Here is a 22,709-nt window from a genome sequence, read left to right as displayed (position 1 = left end):
GAGAGCCCCTTCCAGGGCCTAAAGGGGCTCCAGGAGAGCTGGAGAGGGACTTGAGACAAGGGATGGAGGGACAGGACACAGGGAATGGATTCCCACTGCCAGCAGGCAGACTTAGATGGGGTATTGGGAAGGAATGAGGATGGTGAGGCCCTGGCACAGGTTGCCCAGAGAAGCTGTGGCTGCCTCTGGATCCCTGGAAGTGTCCCAAGGCCAGGCTGGAGGGGGCTTGGAACAGCCTGGGAATAGTGGAATGTGTCCCTGCCCATGCCAGGGGGTGGAATGGGATGAGCCTTTAAGGTCCTTCCCAATCCAATCCGTTCTAAGATTGTGTGATTAACCAAACACCCCTCTGAGAGGAATCAGACAACACCAGTTGGGGACGTGTCCTTCACAGCAGCCAAGGAGACCATAGCAGCTCCCCAGCCCTTGTCTGGCTTCAGTACCAGGGCAGAATCCACTCCCCAGCACTCCAACCACAGCCCCAAAGAGGGACCAGAGGATGTTAATGTGACATCCCCGAGATCCCTGGGAAGTGAAAGGATCACTCTGACTGGTCCTGTAGTGGAAATGCAGGGTGGACACACTGCAGTAGTGCTTCAAAACAGCTCTGGTCAAAGCCAGGGCTGCTCACTTGCCCACTGTTCAGTACTCTTTGGCCACACGAGAAGTGTCTTCAGACACTTACACAAGGTCTGTCCCACTTTCCTGCAGAAAGTGGGAGTGGAAGGAACCAAGGCTGGAAGCACAAGGGGCAAATGTACAAAAAGCTGCTGAGAAGAGCCCTCGCTGTGTTTTGGATGGGCTGGAGAGAGGTGACTGCTTGCTAACCCCGACAGCCAACTCTGGCTGCTCTAAACCCAGGGCACAGTGTTCCTGCTCACTTTGGAGACTGTAGGAACAACCTCACAGTTTTAATGCATCTGCAAGTTCCTTGAGTTTTCTACTCCAAAATTTTTACCATATTAAAAATATTGAGTTAGACTCTGATGAAGCAACAGATCCTGCAAATCAGGAGGGAAGTAACAATATATTTCCTTTGCTGCTACTGCCTTCTTCCCCATTTTCAAATCAAACTCCAGTGGCACAGTGTAGAAAAAGGTTTCCCAATATCAATCCTTTTATGCTGCAGAGGGAAGGTCAAACAGATTTGAATCAGAAGCAGAGTGAAACTCAGTCACTTGAAAAGCAACCCATCAGTTCCCTGTTCCTGGCTGAGCTTGCTGTAAAATAAAACAATCAGGAATTCAGAATGATGAATTCCTAGGGAGCAGCTACATTAGGTAAAAAACAGGAAACAGCCTTGGCTTCCCAGTGAGTCCTCTCACTGATGTAGCTTCAGACCATCTCCCTCTCTGTGCCTTAACTTCCATTTCTGTGACCTCTGTTGGAAGGGATCTCAACTTATACCTCGAGGCTTGGGGAGCTGTCCTAGGGAAGGGACTCAGGGGCTTTGGGCTGAGGGCAAGTGGAACAGGAGCCAGCAGAGCCCTGGCAGCCCCAGGGGCCAGCCCTGCCCTGGGGGGACATCAGGGGGTGACTGTCCTGCTCTGCTCTGCCCTGCTCTGGGGCAGTTTCACCTCCAGCCCTGGGAATAGTTTGGGCCCCTCAGCACACAAAGGACAGCTGAGGGCTGGAGTTGTGTCCAGAGGAGGGGACCAGGATGGTGAAAGGTCCCCAGGGCAGGACTTGGGAGGAGCAGCTGAGGCCACCTGGCCCTTTCAGCTGGGAGGAGAGAAGCTGAGGGCTGATCCCATTGCTGTCTGCACCTTCCTCCCGGGGGCAGGTGCTGATCTCTCCCTTGTGGGACCAGCAATGGACCCGAGGAGATGGAACGAAGCTGCCTCAGGGGAGGTTCGGGTGGGACATTAGGAAAAGGCTCCTCACCCAGGGGCTGCTCAGTGCCTGGGAGAGGCTCCCCAGGGAAGCACCAAGTTCAGGAAGTGTGTGGACAACACTTGGTCCTGTTGGTTTCATTTTAGGTGCTCCTGGCAGGATCAGGGTTTTGGACTCAACGATCCTTATGGATCCCCTGCAGCTTGAGCTATCCTGGGATTCTGTGAACTTTTGTTTACATAAACCTATCTCTTTGTAATGCTTTTATGACTTAATTTATTCTGACATGAATTTTTCAACCCTGCTGGTCTATTAGTCCCACGAGACCCAATGTGTGCAGGGCTGTGCTACTCTGGGACTTGTTTTGCTGGGATTCATCCCCACAACATCCTGCTATTCCCAGGCTGGCAGCAGCATGTACACGTCCTGTCTTCACCCACAATCATGTCCCAAAGCCTGACACAGACTTCATAAAACATGAAGCCCCAGGAAGCTGCTGCCATCCACAGCTTTTATTCCCACTGGGAAGGTCACTGCAATGCTGTGTATCAGTTTCATGCTTTCTAGGGGGATGTGCGTGGAGAAGTGGGTCTGGGTTGCCATGTGTACACACCTGAATGGTGGCAAATGGTGGATTACACTTTCAGTGTCACAGAGCAACTGGTTTTAATTGTCAGCAAATAGATTCAGACAAGGTAATTGGAAGGCTCTTTCAAAAATACTTTTCTCTGTCAGCAAATGCTCCATGCTGAAACCAGAGCTGAGCAGATCAGGAGCTGCTGTGGCACCCCTCAGGTGAATTGTACAGCATCCCTGTCACCACTGTGATCACAAGAGACTCTGCTGTTTTCCTCTTGTGCCAATGCTGAGCAGAACAAGGAGCTCAGGAGCTGTGCAGAGGAAAGCATTTTGCACTTCACCCCATTCTGCTCCAACAGCTCCTCTGGGTGCAGTTATGGTCACACTAGGCCCATGAGCTGTGACCCACTGAACACCTGCTGGCTTAACAGCACTAACTTCTTATCCCCATTTGCAGGATAATCCTGTTCCAGGAGCTGCACACACCAGTAATAAATCTACAACCCCCCCACTCCAGCCACATGCCAGCACAGGCTGTCACTTCCAACCCTTGTGCCACTTGCACCTTTCCCCCCTCTGTTTTTGGTGTTTTGGACCAAAATCACTGTACTCAGTTCTTACCCAAAGGAAAAACTTTATCACCAACCACATCAAAATGATGAATCTTTCAAATGATCCCAGGGTTTGCATCACCTCTCAAAGACATTCCCAGCACCCTCAGCTATTTGTTGGAATTTCCAGGCTCCTCAGCCAAGCTCCTGCTTTTATGACTTTTGCTCTTTGATGTATGAAATTTCTGTGTGGGTGTTATAGTACCTACCTAAACTAGGCTTCAGTAGGAATTGGAAATAGTTCAAGCCATTCCATGTGTGAAGAATAAATCCAAGAATTGTTTTAAATGCCCTTCCCCACTGCTCATCTAAAAGTGGTTACAATCAGGGTTGGGACAGTAATCTCCCAATTGTAAACAAAGTCTGAAACCACAGAACTTAGAGGTAAAAATGTTATAGTAGGAAATAGGAGGGCCACTTGGCCCCCCCAGCTCTGCTCCAAGCAGTGATATTGCAAGGTAAGAGACTTATTTTAAGTGTACATCAGACACAGAAGTTGTGCCCTTCCTTAGAGCAACACAACTCTCCCTGACATAGAGTCAAATAAAAAGTGAATCACAGAGAAGTTGTGGCTGCCCCATCCCTGAAAGTCTCCAAGGCCAGGCTAGAGGAGGCTTGGAGCAAACAGATCAAACAGATTTGAATCAGGAGCACAGTGTGGTGGCAGGTGTCCCTGCCCATGTCAGGGGGTGGCACTGGATGGGCTTTAAGGTCCCTCCAGCCCAAACCAGCATGTGATTCTATGATTTAAGGGCAAAACTTGTATTTATGTCAAAAAACATAACAATAGAGGGATGCTTTTTCAAATATAGGAAAAGGCCAGGACCAGACTGGAAATACAGTCCCAGATTCTAAGTTTCACTTTTAACTGCAGTATTGATTTCCCTTTCACAATCTGCTACAGGACACTTAGATTTGATCAATCCTGCACCCTGCATTTGATGAGAAGGCAGGTTTCTCTTTTGTCTTTTTAAAGACAAATTTATATTGATTATACAAAACAAAACAAAAAAAACAAAAAACCCAAAACCAACAAAAACCCCAAACAAATTTAAAAAAAAAAAAAACCAAACCAAAACCAAAAAGAAATCCCCAAAAAAACACAAAACACAACAAAAAAAGTCAGGTAGCCCAATTCTGAAACATTCTCAAAAGGTTGTGCCCAGAGTCAGGTTAAAAACCGAGTTATGACAATGTCAGGTGGTTTCCCCATCAAACTACTGCTGCTACTGCAGGCAAAACAAAGCCCATGCAGCCAGCATGCAGGTACTGCAGCCTTTTACTCTTGTATGGAGATTTATCCCAACCCCTTCCATCATACCCAGAAGAGATCTCAGAAATAATCACACTTGTGATGACCACCACACACCAGCCTCAGTGTTCCACTCCCACAAAAAGTGCTGCTGGCAGAGCTGGAACACTGTGGGTGTTTGGGTTTTGCTGGTTCCTTACAGCATTATCACAAGGCACACACTTCACTGCCTGGCTCAGGATCTGGCACTACCAAAACCCTCCTGGCTTTCCAGAGGAAACCCATTCAGAAGGATGAGTCAGACCTGCTTCATTTGCACAGTGCAGGGCAGCAGCCAAACGAGACAGACAATGTGGCTCCAGTAACACCGAAAGAAATCTTGATATTTAAAGGAGTATTTTAAGTAAATGGGTTAAACACAATCTGCCCCCTCCCTGTAATTCATGAATAAGGAGGACTGAAAACACAGCCCCTGTCACTGCAGGCTTGGCTCAAAAAGCTGAGTGCAGCTGGTTAGGAGCCATCTCTGCATTCCTGACCAAGGCTGGGGTGCCCACGGCCTCGGAGTGGCCAGGACATCTTGGGTTGGCACTGGGGTCAGATTCAAAAAGAAGGGATTGTATCTACAAAAAAGTAATGGTCAACGTCTTGTTATCACGCATACTGGGAATATGCACATTCAACTTACCCCGCTCCAAGCTCAATCCTTGAGTGTGACATGTATTTTAGCAGAGTTCTCTGTGAAGTTGTTTTACAAAGAGGAGCACTTCCTGCTCAAGTCTGACCTATTCCATAATCAGAAGTATAACCAAAGCAGCTTAACTCAACTATGTGTATCTTAGGCTGTAAACCTGAACTGAACCATTCTTGCCCAGTGTGAATTCCTTAGGAAGCACCTAGTACTCCCTCCCACCTGAGATCCTGCAGTAATCAATACTGCGACACCATTTTTGTACTCATGTTAAAATACACTACCCTTAGCAAGCAGCTCCAATTTAACCCCAGAACTCCTTATCACTAATTACCACCAGGGTCAGGCACAGATAACACTGCAGCACCCAGGCTGATAACCTGATCTCATGGCAACACCAAGCATGGAACCACTCCAGGTTCCAGGAGTGAGCTCAGACCTGACCACTCTCCCTGGGACTCCCTCTGCCACCAGCACAGACACTCACCTGCAACAGGCAAAATGCAGCTTTTCAGATGTCATCAGGTGAGAAACTGAATTTCAGAATTGTTTACAGGATAAAGGAATTCCAGCAAAGACAAGTTGGCATTAAGTCACATTTCACATGTGCCCTGTGCTGACCCAATTCCTCTGGGCAAATGTGTAACTTGGGACCAGAGGTGCAGCTGTCACACCCAGCCACACCTGCAGAAAGAACAAGGTGACACATGGGGACACAAAGAGCTCGTGCTGTTTCAAGCACACCACCAAGAGCCTGTCAAGAGCTACCAAGTCTTTCACTAAACCAAAGTAGCTTTTTTTCCATAAAAGAAGGGTATGTTGTGATTTCCCCAGCACAAGGCAGAACAAGAATCCCATTTCACTGCAATGAACACAAGAGTCTGAGTCACCAATTTAATTTTATACAAGTCAAACTACACATTGTATAAAGAGTACAAGGCAGTTCTAATATTTGCTACTGCATGTTACAAAAATCAATTTAACTATAAAGGGGATTTTTTGGGATGAATCTTATTCCACAATTTAAGTGAACTGGCAACTGTGGTTTAGCAAAGCCTTTGTTAAAACTAGAACTCTAGCTCCAAGAGAATACATTTCCAATAAAGTTCGGACCTACACACAAGAGGATTATACTTCTCCTAGTCTGAAGCAAAACATTAACATAAGTGAGTCAAAGGTGAGGGAAGACAGATTTCTTTACCTGGGTTTCATGTCCAATGGGGATTCAGAGGCTGACAAACCAAACAGCATACTAACGACTTGGACCACAGCCAAGAGACACCTTCGTGTCTGACAACAGTGACACTTGAGATTCAAGCAAGAAAGTTTTTATTCTTTTCAAGTCTGGAACAAAGGGGTTTTCAGCAATACTGTAGGATACAGGTTCCAGAGTACCTTTGTTACCTTTAATACAGTCTCAGTTCGAGGGGAATGTTATTTTGGCAAGTCAAGGTACAACCTAAGTCCTCCAACTTGAATTTATTGCTGGTCTTAAATCTTCCTAGTACTGTTACTGGTTTATACAGTTTGCTGACTGCTTCCAAAATTAAGATAAACTGTGTGACCTGCCCAGCAAGGCAATCCTGCCTTTGGCAGCAAGCTGAAACCTATGAAACTAATGACACCCATAGTTCTAATGCCATGAAAAAAAATAGGAAAAAAGGATACTTTCAAAAAGCCCATATTTAAGCCTGTTTATATTCAGTTTATTTTTAATATAAAAACCACTTTGCATTAAAGAGTAGTTAAGTTACTCCTGCAGAAATGCTATAAAATCAAACTTTCAGCTCAATTTCTACAAAATGGGGACTCTTCCTGCTTTGTACCACCATTCCACCTGGTATTGTCAAATCTTGGATACAAATTAAACCTTTATGCCTTATGCCTTAGTTCTTAGGCCATTCACTCCTGCGAGCAAAAAACCCAACTTCTGAAGTACTAACATAACACTAATGGCCTGACAGGTAGGAAAATGTTCCGTAAGTGTGCAAGGTGAGAGGAGACTTGTAGTCCTAATCTCTTGAACTGGATCTCGATCGTGAGCGGGACTTTGAGCGAGACCTGGAGCGGGACCTGGACGCGGCTCTTTTGGGCGGCGACTCGGAGCGAGCCTTTGCAGATGGCTGCTGCTGCGGCGAGTTGGAGCGAGACCTGCTCCTGGACCTGGACTTAGACTTAGCATCCCCTTTACCATTTTCTTTGGGAGATCGAGACCTGGACCTGGATCTGGACCGGGACTTCTCAGACTTCTCCTTGGATCTGCTGTGCGAGCGTGAACCCCTGTCAGACTTGGGTTTGGATTTGCTCTTTGATCTGGACTTCCTGCTTTTCGATCGGGAACGGGAGCGGTCTTTGCTTCGTGACCTGGATTTAGATCTTTCAAAGAGAGAGAGAGTTTATTCTGTATGGCCTGCACTGCACTCCCAGCAGCTGTAAACACCTGTCAGTGAGGGAGCTCCTGCACTGGCAGCGCTAACACTGAGGCACTTACCGGGAACGGCTTTTGGAGACACTACGGGATCTGCTGCGGCTGCTCCGACTCCTCCGACTTCTGCTTCTAGACCGTCTCCTGGATCGTGACCTGCAGACATTTAAAATGTCATTCCCTTTCTCTTGGCCTGGTTGTGCCCTCCATCATCAAGTATATGATGGAAGGGATCTTAAACATCACCTTGTTCCAGCCCCTGCCATGGGCAGGGACACCTTCCACTACCCCAGGTGATTACATACATATTATATAAACCTTCTATTAAACTTTAAAAATTCTCTACAAATCTATTTCCTACACCAGGTTGCTCCAAGCCCTGTCCAACCTGGCCTTGGTCACTTCCAGGGATCCAGGGGCAGCCACAGCTTCTCTGGGAAATCTATCCTCACAGGAAAATCTTCCTGATTGCACCTAATACACTGTGCTATCTAGCAGCATAATCTAACAGAGAAAAGCTGCTACAGAACTTCTCAAGAGCAAGGGTGGTCCTACCAGGGTGGCTTCAACATACTGCTAGTGAATCACATCTGAGGTTTCACACGTGGAAAAACTGCTCAAACCTGGCTCTGCTGTATGATGTAAAATATTTCCTTCTACACTGAGGCCTCCTCCTATTCCTAAGCCATGAGCTGAAGGTAACTGCTGCAGGTAGGGCACCCATCCCCAGGCTGATTGTAACCACTTTTGCTGCAGTGACCAGTGTGTCCCCCGAGTTACCTGGACCTGCTGCCGGAGTAGGATCGCCTGTGGCTGGAGCGTGGCTTGTCCTCCACCAGCCTGATCTTCCTGCCATTTATCTCTGTGCCATCCAGCTTGTCCAGGGCACGCTTCATATCCGAGTATGACCGGAACTCGATCACTCCTTCATTTGTACGTTCTTTGTGGGCATCTGCATAGGTCACCTCCCCAGCCTGCCTCATGAAATCCTGCAGGGAGCACAGGGCAGCTACAGAATGGGGGGGCTGTGCCAGCAGCACGCAATGTGCACAAACACTTTCAAATTATTCTACTGCAACAAAATCAACACTGCTAATAAAGGAAGCCATTGCTTCCTGATATTCACAACAGACTCCACACAGAACATCAATACCTACTTTTAAATCCTGCCAACTACAGCGACTGGAAAGGTTCTCAACAATCAGCCTGAACTCTGTACGAACGGGCGGTCCGTATTTATCTCGTCCCGACTGTCTCCGACTGCTATATCCGCCACCACCCCCACCTTGATTGTACAAAGAAACAAAGTTAGGTTGTCTCCTAGCACGAAGGAAGCTCAATGTTCTGAAAAAGTTAGTTTAACAGTCATATTTACTGGAGTAGGACTTTATTTCGCTAAGCCTCCAATAAACTTTGCAATTTTGCCATGATCTATATTAATGGCAAATCAAACAGACTAACATCCTACAAGTCTGTGCTCCTAAGATCTGTTAGAGAGTGACTGCTCCTTATTAGATTCACCTTGCTAAGTTTTATTTTACAGAACATTGTAAAATATAAAACTTAACTGATTACATGCATTTCTACATTTTACAAAAACGTTTACTAGTTACACTAAGTACTTACATCACAGTATGAGGTTTTTGGTGGTGGATTGGCCACAAAACACGCAAGGTAACAGTCACCTAGTTCAGTTTAACCAGTTTTGTCTAACCCTTGGAATCCTCACCATCACCCTGCGTCTAATGGCAAAAGGCTGCTGTCGTCATGGCTTCCGGTAAGGTCAGCCAAAGGGTCATAGGGCAAGGGTCACACAATGTATGGAAAAGCCATGGCCAGGAAAGGCAGTCATCTTAGCCTCAGTGGACACAGCCTCAGCCCCACTGGTCACTTTTAAATTGAAACATCAAGGACTTGTTAAAAAGTTTGAATTGAACATGCAACAATTTTAAAACAACATACATTTGATTTTTTTAAAAAGACAAAAACCCACCCCCCCCAACACCACGATTCCAAACACCAACGAAAAATCAACCTTAGTACTTTTAGTTACAGTACTAGGCCGTTCAAGCTCTACACAGCTCGGCTCAAGAAGCTACACAAGCGAGCTGAGCACAGAAATATTTACAAAACCCGCCCCCCCTTCAGCACAACAGATTCCTGCTCCAAAACCTCCCCCCGCCCCTCCCATATATCCAACCGAATCAATCACGTCAAAGTTCACAGCTGGGCCCCCGTTACACAACGATAATTTATACACTAACATTACTGATGCAACATCGCTGTCACATCTAAATGCTCCCAGGAATACTGGAGCCGTTAATTAGCAGAGCAAACCCTTTCTAGGAGGCCGCGATTCGGCAGCCACAACTGCTCCGGGATACCCGAGGGCACCGCTGGTGCTGAGGAAAACGCTGCAGCCCCAGCGGTGCACCGGGTACCCCCCGCTAACGACCTCCCCCACCCGAACCCGGGGCTCGGTGCCAGCCGAGCCCTGCCTGCCCCCGGCCCTGCCCGCCGCCGCCCCGAGCCCCTCGGGGAGGGCCGGGCCCGGACTCACTGCGGCTGCTGTAGCTGTAGCCGTCCCTGTCGCGGCGGGGGCCGCGGGCGTGCTCCACGATAACCCGCTCCCCGCACAGGTCCTTCCCGTTCAGCTCGTACACGGCATCGTCGGCGTCGCGGGAGTCCTCGAACTCCACGAAGCCGTAGCTGGGCAGGGAAGAAAGGCGCGGTAAGGCGGCGGCGGGCGCACAGAGCCCCGTGCGAGCCGCTCCGCTCCGCTCCGCTCCCCCCGCCGCCATCTTGCGCCGGCGCCACGCGGCACGGCCGCGACATGGACGGGCCCGGCCGGCCCGGGGCCTCGGCAGCGCGGACGGACCAACGGCGCTCACCCGTTTTTGAGATCGACCTCGAGCAGGCGGCCGTAGCCGCTGAAGAAGCGCTGGATGTCCTTCTCCCGGACGTGGTAGCTCAAGCGGCCGATGTAGACGCGCGGCATGTCCGCGGCGGCGGGGGAGAGGAGGGGAGGGAGAGGAAAGGAGAGAAGGAGGAGGAGGAAGAGGAAGGGAAAGGAAAAGAGACAGAGAGAGAAAGAGAGAGAAGGAGCGACAGCGCTGGCGGCGTGAAGGGCGGAGGCGCTGCGGGCCGGCTCCGCACGGCCGGGCCTGGCGCACCACAATGGCGCCCGCCAGCCGCCGCCGCTTTTATAGTAGGAGGCGGGGCGTGCACTGACGTCACCGCGCCGCCGCGCGTGCTCGGGGCGCGCTGGTTGAGCGCTGTGCGCGCGCGGGTCCAGCGGGAGCTGCGCGCGGGTCTGCGCATGCGCTGTCAGCGCGCGGCGCCTCAGGCGGCGGTGGCACAGAGCCCCGCGGGCGCGCTGCTGCTGCAGGGGCAGGAACAGGGCACAAACTGCCCCTCGCTCCCTGTCCCAGCTTCCTTTCCGCCCTTCCCCGACCTCTTGCAGCTCCACTCCAGCGCTCCTTTGGGCAGGAGCTGCCAGAACTGCAGCCACGATTTCAAGTCCATGCTAAGCAGGATTTAGGCAGTGCCACGAGGACATGCTCTCCATCAGGGAGGAAGGCAAGAGCAAACACCCCCAGCATTTCCTTCCCTGGGGCTGGGCTGCCAGGAGTGCTGTTCCACCTCTCCTGTGTAGAGTTTCCATGGCCCCATCCCCGAGAGCCCCACTGCCCTCTCTTGGAGCAGCAATGGCCAGATCAGTCTGTCATTCTCTGCTGCCACTCAGGACGAGTTCTCCCCTTGCAGGCACACGTCCTGGTGTGGATCAGCACTCGGCTTTCCTCTCTTCTCTCCCCACTGGCTGCTCTCAGATGGCCAAGGCCAAACACCTTTCTATTAACAGCAGTCTTGGTCTTCTCACCTTCCCTTTCAGATATTTAGAAATGTGAACATGGGTTTGGACACAAGGAATTCCCCAAACCATGCAATGGCCATAGAGAGAGTGTGGAGATTGAGAACTAAAGCTTCTAGGGAACAGAAGCCCAGCATGGAGGAAAATCAGCAGCTTCAGCATTAACTGCCTTTGGCATGACTACAACATCTCCTCCTTATTCAGAAGAATGCAGTTAGAAAAGTTTAACTGAAAAAGTCTGCTCCTTAGAACTATCACCACAAGGTCCAAACATAGCTAGGAATTGGCCCTCTGTGGCATCTGCCAATCTTACCAGCACATCCTTCCTTTCCTTCTCCAGGTTCTCCAATTTCTTCTTCAGAGATGCCACCTCCTGACGAAGAGTCACAGCCTCTTCCTGTCTTTCAGTGGCCTCTTTCTCCAGGGCATTTTCTCGAGAAAGGTACTTGAGTTGTGTCTTCCACCAATCTGCAGCAGGGAAGGGAAGGAGAAGGGGACAAGCAAAGCAAAGACACACTGATGTGCATCCTGCAGAGACAACAGCACTGTCTTCTCTGCCTGCCGGTGTTTGACAGGCCCTGAGCACACAAGGGCTCCAAAGCTGACAGAAATGAAGGAAACTTCCAGGCAGAGAAAAAAGCAGGAATGAAAGGGGCAAGGTTCAGAGGGCTAGGAAAGTGTGTTTGCTCTTGGTCTTGTGCAGAGGGAGCAATCCAAGAGGGACAAAGGAGAGGGGATGCCTGTGCAGCCCTGCTCAGAGAGGCCAATGGCCTGGAGGCTCTGGCAGGGCCTGGAATTTGGGGGAATCAAGCTGAGGCATCCAGCTGCAGCTCCTTAACAGAGACACAGCACCTGAAAGGCTCCAGCCCAGGATCAGCCCTACCACAGCCAGATGGCTCTGCAAGCCACAGCATCCTTCTCAAGAAAAAAGCTTTCACTGGCACTTGGAGGGATAAATTTCCTGCTGGCTGTTTTCCCTCTCTGACATCTCTGGGCACTTTTCCTCTGCAAGGCATCAGCAAGATCCTTGCAGGTGGGACAGGGTGGGGCAGTGGCTGGGGGAGGAGAAGCTGTACCTTGCTCAATGTGCTCCAGCTGTTTCAGCAGCTCCTGATTGTAGGCTCTGAGATTGTCCCTCTGAGCCTGTGTCTTCCTCAGCCCCTGCTCCATGGCCTTACACTGTGTGGCCATGGCCTCTGCTCTTTCCTCAGAGCTCTGGAGCCTCACACGCAGCTCAGACACCTCAGTTTCCATCAGCTGCTTCTCTTCAGTTGCCTGCTGAGCTGTCTTCTCTATCTCTGCCAGCAGCATGGCCTGCATCTGGAAGAAGGATGCACAGAGCCTCAGGGACAGGGCTGCTCCTGAGGCCGCATAGTGCACAGTAGGGAGAGGAACAAAGGAGAAATTATTTCAGGCAAAAACCATGCCAAAACCAGAAGGCACAGAAGCAAGGGTTCCAATGGAGACAAATGTAGAGAAAAGAGGGAAAGGGAGGCAATGGGCATCCTTGAGGCTGCAGCTCTGAACAGCAGCTGAGATGGCTGCGCTGGAAGTGCCCTGCCCAGCCTGCCACAGCCACCTCTGTGTCCCCACATTGCTCAGTGCTGGCACAGGCACCAACTCTGTCTGGGACAACACTGCTAACAGAGGGACGGAGAAGCTCCAGAGGAGGCTGCTGCTGCTTCCCCTCCCAGATTTCCTGCTGGGAGCCGGGAGAGAACGGTGCAAAACTTCGGCAGCAGACACCAGATCCAGCCTGGGCCTCAGGGTGCCGCAGCAGCCCCGGGCAGAACACGGCAGCTGTGGATGCTGCCGGGAGGGGAAAGAGGTTGGGGCCTCCAAGCCAAAGGTGCTGCTGTGTGTCCCTGGAGAAGAGGATGCCACTGCACAGCTTACCTGGGTGTTGAGCTCCTGCATTTGTCTCCTATGCTCAGAACAGAGCTGCTCTGCCTGCTTAAGAGCAGAAAATAACCGAGACACACGATTTTTCAGCACCAGGTTCTGTTCTTCCAGTGTTCTGAGGCACTGGTTCTCCTTCAGAGACAGAATCAGCCCAGAAGGAAAGTCCAAGAGAGCCCCAGGATCCATCCCACAGAGCCCTGTCACAGCCTCCTGAAAGCCCAGGTTACCCCAAGGACTTTGTATGTGGAGTCCCTTCCAGGCACAGCTGCACAAGAGAATCCCAAATATCTGCCTGGAGTCACCAAGAGTGTGTCCTGACTTCCCTTAAATGTTCTGAATTAGGAAAATTCTCCCAATCTGTTGATAAAAATCCTCTTAATATGTGGATATATGCACTCTTACAGTCTGCTGGGCTTTACATTCAAAGTAGTTGTAGCGTACACTATGATTTGTATATTTGAGACAAACTTTTACATATCTAATTATTATATTGTATTACATTAAATATTTAGATTTTATATAAGCATTTCTATTCAAATGCAGATAACATTTTTTATGTTGCATACTACATAATCAAAATAATAAAAAGGCCACATTTAGTCCTACTCCAGGATTTTTGCCAGCTATTTTAAAAGCAGCTTGCGTTCTCATGCTTCCATGCTGGAAAATCGGTGCCTGTGACAGCCCAGGGCACCACCACTGCCTTCCCTTTCCAGGGTGCTGCCCTGAGTGAATCTGTAACAAAGCAACTGCTGAGTTTGAGATACAGAACTGGGAGAATCTATCAAGTCTTAGGTGTTTTTCATTTAATACAAGCTTGATGCACGAGTGCAACAGGCAGTGAGTGACCTGTTAAAGTGGAAAGGGCTTGAATGATTTTGCAAATTTGTGGGGTGTTTTCTGTGTGCAATTACAGCAACTAATTTAAAAGTTTCTGTATTATTTTTTTTCCTACAATATCTAGGTATTCTGACTTGTAAATTTGTCCATTACACATCTCTATGTAGAACATTGAAAAAGCCTTTTCTAAGTCCTGAATAGCCGAACACAGAGAGGAACAGTACGAGATATGTTGTATTTTGTCCCTGAACCTACAGAAATTAAAGCTCTCCTGGAGCTGTTGGGACATAGCTCACAGTCAGGATTTTCCATATTTGGCTGTTCTGTTGGAGAACAAGCTCTGAAACACCAGAGCTTTCTCAGAAACTGGTAAATGGGAAAACTGTTTATTACTAAAGTGTCACAGTGTCTCTGAGCCTCTCCTCTGGGCAGCAACACCATTGCACTGACTGGGCATACACAGAACTAAGGATGAATTCTACCAAAAACTTAAGATGTAGAAAACCCCATTATTTAAGTAATTTGTGTCTCCTTTGGGATAACTGCAGGTTGTAACGCCTAGTCCCAAAGCTCCTCTCCCCACCATAGTTGGATTCTGTTATTTTCCACTCCTGTTCTCCTCAGGAAATGACTCCTTGGCACAAATTTAAAAACCCTTGATGGGGCATTCACCTGGAATTGTCTGTGCTGGCACCTATGGAGCTGCCTGTAAAACCCACTGGAAGCAACCCCATTAGACAGGTGTAGCTAAACCATTCTGTGCCTGGTGAAGGCAGTGTGAAAGCCTGGAGTAATGTCCAAGGATAAAGAGGAAAACTCGACCTGGTTTTAAGGGCTTCCCTGCAGATGGGTGTCCTTCAGGACCAGAGCCCTGAGGAGCTGCCTTTCTCCAAATATCTGCCCTTCAGTGCTGTTTTCATAGCCCATAAAAGCTGCTCTCTCGTGGGTGATGATGCTCATTTCAACATCTCTGCTTCTCAGTATAAGAAGTTTCTTTCCCTGTTCCAACAGGGAAAAATAAATTCTTGATGGCAAAAGTGCCATCCATGCAACCTCTGAGCTCTGAGCCCTCAGCTGGTGTTTACATCAGCACCTTTTCTGGGGGGAACATCCCATTGCTGTGCCCTGGAGGTGGATGAAATGCAGCCCGTTCAGCTCAGGACCTTACAGAGCAGGAATGAGCACAGCCCTGTGCTTCCAGGCTGGGTTTTGTGCACACAGAGAGTTGGGCTTTGGCTCTGCCCACCCTGGGACCACAGGTGGTGGCAAACAAAATTACATGAGGCAATTGGTTCTCCTGTAATAAGACCACCCAACAAACCCTCTCCCAAAAGCAAAGTCAGGTTAGAAAAATCCCCAGACCAGTCAGCAACAAAACAAGACTAGAGTGAGACAGATCAGGAAAGGGACAAACAGTACTAGGAATGCGTTTGCTGTGTCAGGGAGTGTCTAGATTGGAAAAGGAGACCCAGTTCCCTGCTTCCTGCTCGTGTGTGAGCAGATCCAGCGGAATCTCAGCACAGACACCTCCCTGGGGCTGGGCCAGCACAGCCCCCAGAGCAGCTCCACAGCCAGAGCTCCTTTCTGCAAACATCAGTGCCTGGGCACCGTGTGCTCTTTGGAATATGCAGAGGATGTGACACACGGGATGAGGAGTCCCATGGCCCAGGGGATGCTGATACACCAGCACTGGCTGTTTATTGTGTCTTTCAGGCTTCAGGGGCCCTGATAATGTGATGGCTGTCTCTGGTGGAACATCCCAAGGCCCCTGGCAGGTGGCAGCAGAGTGAGATTTGCTGAGGCCACAAGGAAAAGAAGCGAGGATTCATGTTAGGATCTCATCCTTTTGTTTTGTTTTTCAATTTCTGTCCTTCAGAAGGAATTCAGAGTCTTGGTACCACATATTCCTCCAGTGCCCTCTCAAGCCATTTGCAAATATTTCCTTCTCAAATCCCCTGTTCTTTTTTCAGTGTTTGTCCCCCATAATCAGTGATGCGTTTTTCACATTGTTTGTTCTTCTTCTAGCTTTCTCCCACCTTGGTCCTGGATTAGGACAAACCTAGGGCCCAGAAGGTGAATGGCAAAACCTCCCCCTGTTCCAAGGCCATTTAGGGACCTCTCTGACCAGCCTTGGCTGTAATTAGGATAGCCTCACCCTTGTCCTGTCTTACTCTCTTTTGGTCTGTTGGAAATCCTGGAACACAAGAATTGTCTGTGAAACAGTGACACAGGGGTGAACCTCATCTCCCCCACAGTCCAGGCAGGCTGGCAGCAGTTGCTCAGAGCAGATGCAGATAAGATCCAATTATCTTCTCCATCCTTCCGGATCAGTGCCTGACCTCTCTCTGTGTGCCCTGTTGTTTTTAGACCCTTGATTGGCAGTTCCTGACACCCACGAGCACACAGCAGGCTCAGCCCAAATCCACAGCTTTTCTCACACCCAGAGGGATTTGTGCTCCTGGGACTCAGCATAAATCCCAAACCTGAGTTTCATGGTTTGTTCCACCAAGTCAGCTGGAGCTTCACAAGTGGGAGCTGCAACTCTGTAGTTCAAGCCTTTGTTCCTTTTCCCTGGGCACTTCAGAGAAATGAAGACAGATGAGTATTGTGGTGTTTCTGTGCCACAGTGGAAAGAGGGAGGAGTGTCAGAAGAAGAAATTACATTCATCTTTTTCCCTCCTAAGGGCAAAAGGCTCTGATCTCTTGCAACAAAGGTTTGAATCTGTAATTAATCATAATCTGTGCTATATGAAGCAGAGCTCTGGTAACCTTCTACAGGCCTTTTATTATTAGTCCTATATAAATATCAATGTAATTTGTCTGTCTTGTTAGGGGCTAATATTTGGCTTGTGATTTTTTCCTATAATCTGTTGTCAGAGGAGCCCTCAGTGTGAAATTCCTGTTCTTTCTCCAGCCGTTCCAGCAGCAGGTATGGCCATATATGAGTAGCTCATTAAAATATTTCAAAGTATGCAAATTATGAATTTATAATCCACCAGCTGTGTGTTGCAAGACTGGAGTTTCAGGATGCTGCTGTCAAATGTCCAACCATTTCTGTTGCACTTCCCTCTCCCATCACCCCATTCTCGTCACACTTCTCTGACTGGGAACCCAGTTCTGAACATGAGGCCTGCTCCAGAGGCAAAATGGGCAGGTTTTCTCCCTTTTTCCCATAGTTGCTCTTGGGGGGCCCATAAGCACTAACACCAGAAGGATTCACATGCAAAATGGCCCAACTCAATTCAGGTGTTCCTGGATTGCTTCACTGTTGGGTTCATTCCCATCATCCCTGGGTGTCTCACCTTCATCTTCCTTGTGTCTGTGGGGAATGGAGGCAGAGTAGAGGGCAGGAGGTGTCCTTTTGGCACCTGAAAGTGTGGCCCTGCCTACAAGGGTCTCTTACCACATTTCTCCTTGCACATGGCTTTTTCTTTCCAAAATTCAGAATCAGGGAGCATTGCAGGGGATAATGTTCTCTTCCATTATATGGGGGAAAGAAAGCAAAGGGACAAAGAAGCAATGTCTCAGAGACAGGCCCCAGCAAATCAGTGAGCTTCAAACAAATGATTTTTCTATGGATTTTTAGTTCTCCAGCTGCAGCTCCTAAGGATTTTAAGTGCTCTGCCCTGTTAAAACATGAAAGCTCCAAAAGCTATTGGTATCCAGTCATGGAGCAAACTAAAACTGCCTCTCATTCAGGTGATGTTACCAGATCCCAGGACCTGGTCAAGCAGCTCATCCATCTGCTGTGCCTTAGCACCTCCTTCACAGCCATCCCAGCCTGGGTTTGGGTCAAAATGGGACCCCCTGACACATACACAGAGAGCTGCTGAACTGGCTGTGACTGTTTCTGTGCGGCACAGCTGGAATGGGAATTTTCCCCACTGTTTCCTTTGCAAAATGTGAGGAATGTCCTCCTATGCCTTGTGGGTCCCCTCTGGGCTTGGTCTTTGAAGTGGCTGGTGCAGGAGAGCAGCCAAGCACAGATGCACATGGGCTGTGCTGGTCTCAAACTCCTGCTCTCTCTTCTGCCCATGGATTCATTCGCCCATGGTCCCCCCATGTGAGCAGGGGCTCCCAGCACGGCTCAGAGTGGGTGTTGGTACAGCTAAAGCTCACACATGCTGGGGGAAATGGGTATCCTTGGGCTCTGAAAGTGTTTGTTCCTCTGCCCAGTAGCAGCAGCTGATGTTTTGTGGATGTACTGCATCTCCAACATGGTCACAGACTCCAGCCAAAATTCTCTCTGTACTCCAGGTAGAGGAGGCAGGAGGTCCTGCCTGCCCCTGAGAAGGCTTCAGGAGGAATTCCATAAATTCTGTGCCCACAAGAAGCACTAATTGCACTCTGAACCCAGATTTCTCATTTTATTCAGTTTGGGAATTGCATGAAAGGGCTGTCAGCTTCTGCTACAGGTATGTACAGAAAATCAGTTGGTGTCTCCATGTGGAGTGTCTAGACACAGCTGGCACACTGCTGGGTTAATAACATGGTGCTGCTTTGGGCTGGGGTGGGGTTAATTCTCCTCAGAGTAGGTGGTGTAGGCTGTGCTTGGGATCTGTGCTGGAAACTGCTGATAACTCAGAGGTGCTTTAGTTACTGAGCAGGGCTGGCACAGCCAGGGCTCTTCTGCTCCTCACTCCCCCAGCAAGAGGAGTGCACAAGGAGCTGGGGGGTGACACTGTGGACAGCTGAGCACAGCTGAGCCCAGGGATATCCCAGACCATAATGTAAAGCCAGGGAAGAAAGAGGAAGTGGGGGATATTCTGAGTGAGGACAATTATCTGCCCAAGTCCCTGTTACCATGATGGAGCCTGACTGTCCTGGGCATGGCTGAGCACCTCCCTGCCCATAGGAAGTGGGGAATTAATCCCTTGGTTTGCTTTGCCTGTGTGTGCAGCAGCCCACAGGAGTCCTTTTTGCTGCCTGCTGTGGTGTTCCAAGCGTTCAAGATAGTGACAGGTTCATTGGAATGTGCTGGGTGGAATCTATAGCAGTGAGTGCTGTTGAGCTGTTAATTGGCAGCTCTGGTGCTTGCTGGGGGCTCGGCTCACGCTCAGATTGCAGTCTTGTGCTCATTAGTGGCAGTTTTTGGCGTTCCCTGCTGGCTGTGGTGCCGATCATCTCACTGGGCTGTGCCTGGAACACCTGGAGAACAGCCAGGGAGATGTGGCACCGCTGCTGCATCTGTGCTGGGCTGGCTGGGCAGGTTGGGACTCCAGGTGAGCTCCAGTCAGAGGTGCTGGGACCTGGGCATGAGTCCACACAGGAATAGGATACCCCAAAGTGTCTGATAACTCCACACCAGGGCAGGTACTTCTGGAAGTGTGTGGCTGTGGGCATGTCCATCCTGCAAAAGCTGTGCCTCCAAAGGGATAAATCCACTCTGGAGAAGGGACATCTCAGGGCAGCTGGTGCTGTCCGTGCTGCAGCAGGTGCACCTTGAACATGCCATGCTGGAGCACCTGAAACTGGCCATGGATTAGCACACACAGAGGGATGGAGGCAGGGGGAGGGCCCTGTTGAAGCACACTCCCAAAGGGAATGTGGCTGAGGATAATTGTGGGAACCCAAGACATCCCTCTGGCTGCCCTGGCTGGCTCCAGACCCTGGCAGGGGGCTCAGAGACCCTGGCACGAAGTCAAAAACACCTGTGGCTTTGATTGTAGCCCGTGGAAAAAGCTGCCAACTTTGTGTGAGGAATTACAAGCCACAAGGGTCTGAGTAGTGTGATAGTTGAAATAACACAGGGTGAAAAAGTAGAATTTTAGGGTTTTAAAATAAGGGTTCAAGGGGACAAGATGGAGGGATTTGGGCGTGTCCTGATCTCCTTCTTTTCTTCTTGCCCTCCATATCTTGCTGTGATGATGACACTTTTCTACTGCTTTAAGGTAGAGACACACTGTCCAACATAAATGATAGATATTGGCACATTGTTGCAAACATAGCACTCGTAGTTTTTGGTATAAAATGTAACCACCACCCTAGAGGGCAGACAGAATGCCACAGCCGACCTGCCAGACAGAGCTCAGCAGGTCAGAGAAAGAATGTTCTAGCTAAGAGAAAATAAACAACATTGAGAACCGACCCTGCGCATTCCAGACTCCTTTGGCAGCATGGGCTGGGAGAAAAAGGTTTTTACATTCTCAGGGTCAAACTTGACATGGACCCCAAGAGATAATGCCATGTTGGAGCAGGTGTGTCTCTGCAGGTGTTGTGGCCCCTGGATGAGGGCACACTGGAGCAGGTGCAACTCAGAGCTGGTTCTGGATAAATCGTGCCACAGCAGGTATATTCCTGTGGAGACTGTGGCTCATGGATAAAGCTCCACTTGGAGCAGGGACACCCCTAAGGGACTCCAGTCTGTGATTAAATCCAAGCTGGAGCAAGGGCAGGGAAGGAGGGAAGAGTTCACTGCAGTGTTAAACCCAATAGTCAGGTCCACCAAAAGAGGTGGAGATTGACATGGAAATATCTTTAAATTGTTATAACCCAGGATTTGAGTTGCAGGTTATGGGAATTACTACAGCAGGAACCACCTGGACCAGTGGAGGAACTACACAAGAAGCAGTTGCAGGGCAGCAGTGACCTGACCTGGGCTGCCTTGGGTGCCCAGCAACTCCCCACAAACACCACTTCTCCAGCCCTGAGTGACACCGTGCCATGGAGCCCAAAGGCATGGACTAAATGAACTGAATGCTCGCTTTGTGGACATTTGTGGGCATTTTATGGACATTTTACACCGTGGTCGAAAGACTAGGGGAATGATATCAAAAGATGGGCAGTGGGCTGGTGTTTTATAAGCTTGTGTGGATACCGTGGGACCTGAACATGACATAAATGGTATGGAATAAAGGGCGGAATATGCTTCTTTTCACTGGGATGGAGTCCATTTTTCTTCCCAGTAGCTGGTACCAGTTTTGGATTTGTGCTGAAAACAATCCTGATGACACAAGGGTGTTTTAGTTGTTGTTGAGCAGGGCTGGCAGAGCCAGGGGCTGTTCTGCTCCTTGCCCCAGCGGTGATGTTACCATTCTGGAGCCTGCTGTCCTAGGGATGGGTGAGCCTGCCCTGGGGAAGCGGGGAATGAATTCCTTGGTTTGTTTTACTTGTCTGTGTGGATTTTACTTCCCTATTGTCCTTATCTCAATCCATGAGGTTTTTTTCCCTTAATTTTTATTCTCTCCCCTGTCCCACTGGGGTGATCAAGTGGCTGTGAAGGGCTGAGCTGCCAGCTGGGAGTAAATCATGACAGAAAAGTCACAGAATGCATGGGAAACCTCTTCCCAGCTTAGACTAAAAACGGATCTTTCCAAGCCCAAATCCCCAGCCTCTGCTGCCTTACAAGAATATAAAAGATGAGTGATATTTTTTAAATATGAATCCTATGCAGGTCTTCTAGATATCCAATATTTGGAACAGCAAGGCAATGATTCCCAGCTTATTTTTCCTTCAGGGATTCCTCAGGTGAAAATCTCAGATCAATTCTGTCCCCTCAGGCAGAGCTGGGCCAAGGGATGTTCACACGGACTTCAGTTTGTTTGGCCACAGTTCTGGTGGTGACCTTCCACGCTGGGAATTAAAAAAGTTGTTTTTTCCCCTGGCATTTCCATTTTAAAAACATGTTGGTTTTATTCCTTTTCCTGCCAGGCTTCTCCCTGTGGTCCCTGCCACATTCCTTAGCGATTGTGCTGGCTGCCCAGCAGAGGGGTGTAGAAACCAGCACAGGCACCAACCTGCTCCCATTGCTCCCAGCTCCTCTTCCCCGCTGTCCCCAGATCCCATCCCTCTCTGCACATGCTGGAGGTGGGCAGAGGTGATGGAGGGGGTGAGGGGAGCCAGCCAAGGCCCCCAGGAGCTGCTGGTGCCGTGGCCCAGGGCACAGCCCCGGGCTGGGCACACGCAGGGCTGTGCTTTGGCCATCACCCCGGGCACAGCAGTGCACAGACACCAGGGATGATGGCTGCAATCCTGAGCTGAGGGAACCCCCAGGAGTGCTCAGGGGGCTCCCAGCCTCTCCTGGATTTATTTGCTTGGAGTGTGTGGCTGGTTGAGGAAGCTGCCACCTGGCTCTGCATCAGATGGAATGAAGGTGTGTGGTGTCCCTCGGGAGCTCTGGCTGTCCTTTGGCCCCAGGGGTGACAGGAGCAGGCCGTGCATGGCAGCTCCTCTCACATCCTGTCCTCCGCACCTTTGCAGGCTGCTCTGTCCATGCCTGGATGTGTTTTCCTAACGAGGCCCTTCGGGTCCTTTCAAATCAGCTCCAAATTCCCTTCTCTCCATCTGCTTCCCAGCCTCTGTCCATCTGCTCTGTCAGGCCTGGCTGACATTTGTCACCTGGGGTGGATTTTGGGCGGTGCAGCAGCCCTGGGACGCCCTGGGCAGCGCTCACTGCCCATCCCCGATGGTTGCCAGACCTGTGGCCAGGATGACCAGCAGTGCCTGGCCCCTGGGGTCTGCCCGTACCCAGCCCTGTCCCTGTCCCTGTCCCTGTCCCTGTCCCTGTCCCTGTCCCTGTCCCTTTCCCTGTCCCTGTCCCCGTCCCTGTCCCTGGGTGCTCCCCTCTCTCAGACCTCCAGTGCCAGTGTTGGGCCATCTCAGGATGGGGAGAGCCTGCTGTAGGCACAGGAGGGTGGGGACAGGACTCCAAAACCTCAGTCTGCTCTGAGGATGGTGATTTGCTGAGTGCCTTTGCACACCTTCCT

General features: G+C 49.9%; 1 protein-coding gene and 1 long non-coding RNA gene across 2 annotated transcripts; one reads left to right on the top strand and one right to left on the bottom strand.

Annotated features, from left to right (window-relative positions):
• Positions 1-5,846: 5,846 nt before the first annotated feature.
• SRSF6 (serine and arginine rich splicing factor 6) lies at positions 5,847-10,588 on the bottom strand. Its single transcript, XM_002195699.7, has 6 exons — positions 10,283-10,588; positions 9,952-10,100; positions 8,549-8,676; positions 8,172-8,380; positions 7,458-7,547; positions 5,847-7,342 (listed from the first exon to the last, which is right to left on the bottom strand). The coding sequence occupies exons 1-6, from the start codon at positions 10,387-10,389 to the stop codon at positions 6,979-6,981; spliced, it is 1,047 nt and encodes a 348-aa protein (XP_002195735.2). The 5' UTR covers positions 10,390-10,588; the 3' UTR covers positions 5,847-6,978.
• Positions 10,589-11,589: 1,001 nt separating this feature from the next.
• Positions 11,590-20,887, top strand: LOC140680384 (uncharacterized). The gene is made up of 2 exons (XR_012051582.1): positions 11,590-18,419; positions 20,515-20,887. It is a non-coding gene; the product is annotated as an uncharacterized lncRNA (long non-coding RNA).
• Positions 20,888-22,709: the final 1,822 nt, after the last annotated feature.

Source organism: Taeniopygia guttata, chromosome 20 (assembly GCF_048771995.1).
Source record: "Taeniopygia guttata chromosome 20, bTaeGut7.mat, whole genome shotgun sequence".
In the NCBI taxonomy this organism is placed as follows: Eukaryota; Metazoa; Chordata; class Aves; order Passeriformes; family Estrildidae; genus Taeniopygia; species Taeniopygia guttata.
The sequence above is the reverse complement of the archived record's forward strand: the minus strand, read 5'-3'. Positions and strand labels throughout refer to the sequence as shown.

What these genes read in the sequence shown, in the direction of transcription:
- SRSF6 (XM_002195699.7), bottom strand. Translation starts at nt 10,389, where the DNA reads ATGCCGCGCGTCTACATCGGCCGCTTGAGCTACCACGTCCGGGAGAAG. An exon ending in CTACAGCTACAGCAGCCGCA is followed by an intron (nt 8,677 to 9,951) that starts GTGAGTCCGGGC and finishes TGTACAATCAAG; the next exon opens with GTGGGGGTGGTGGCGGATAT. An exon ending in GTCTCCAAAAGCCGTTCCCG is followed by an intron (nt 7,343 to 7,457) that starts GTAAGTGCCTCA and finishes TCTCTTTGAAAG; the next exon opens with ATCTAAATCCAGGTCACGAA.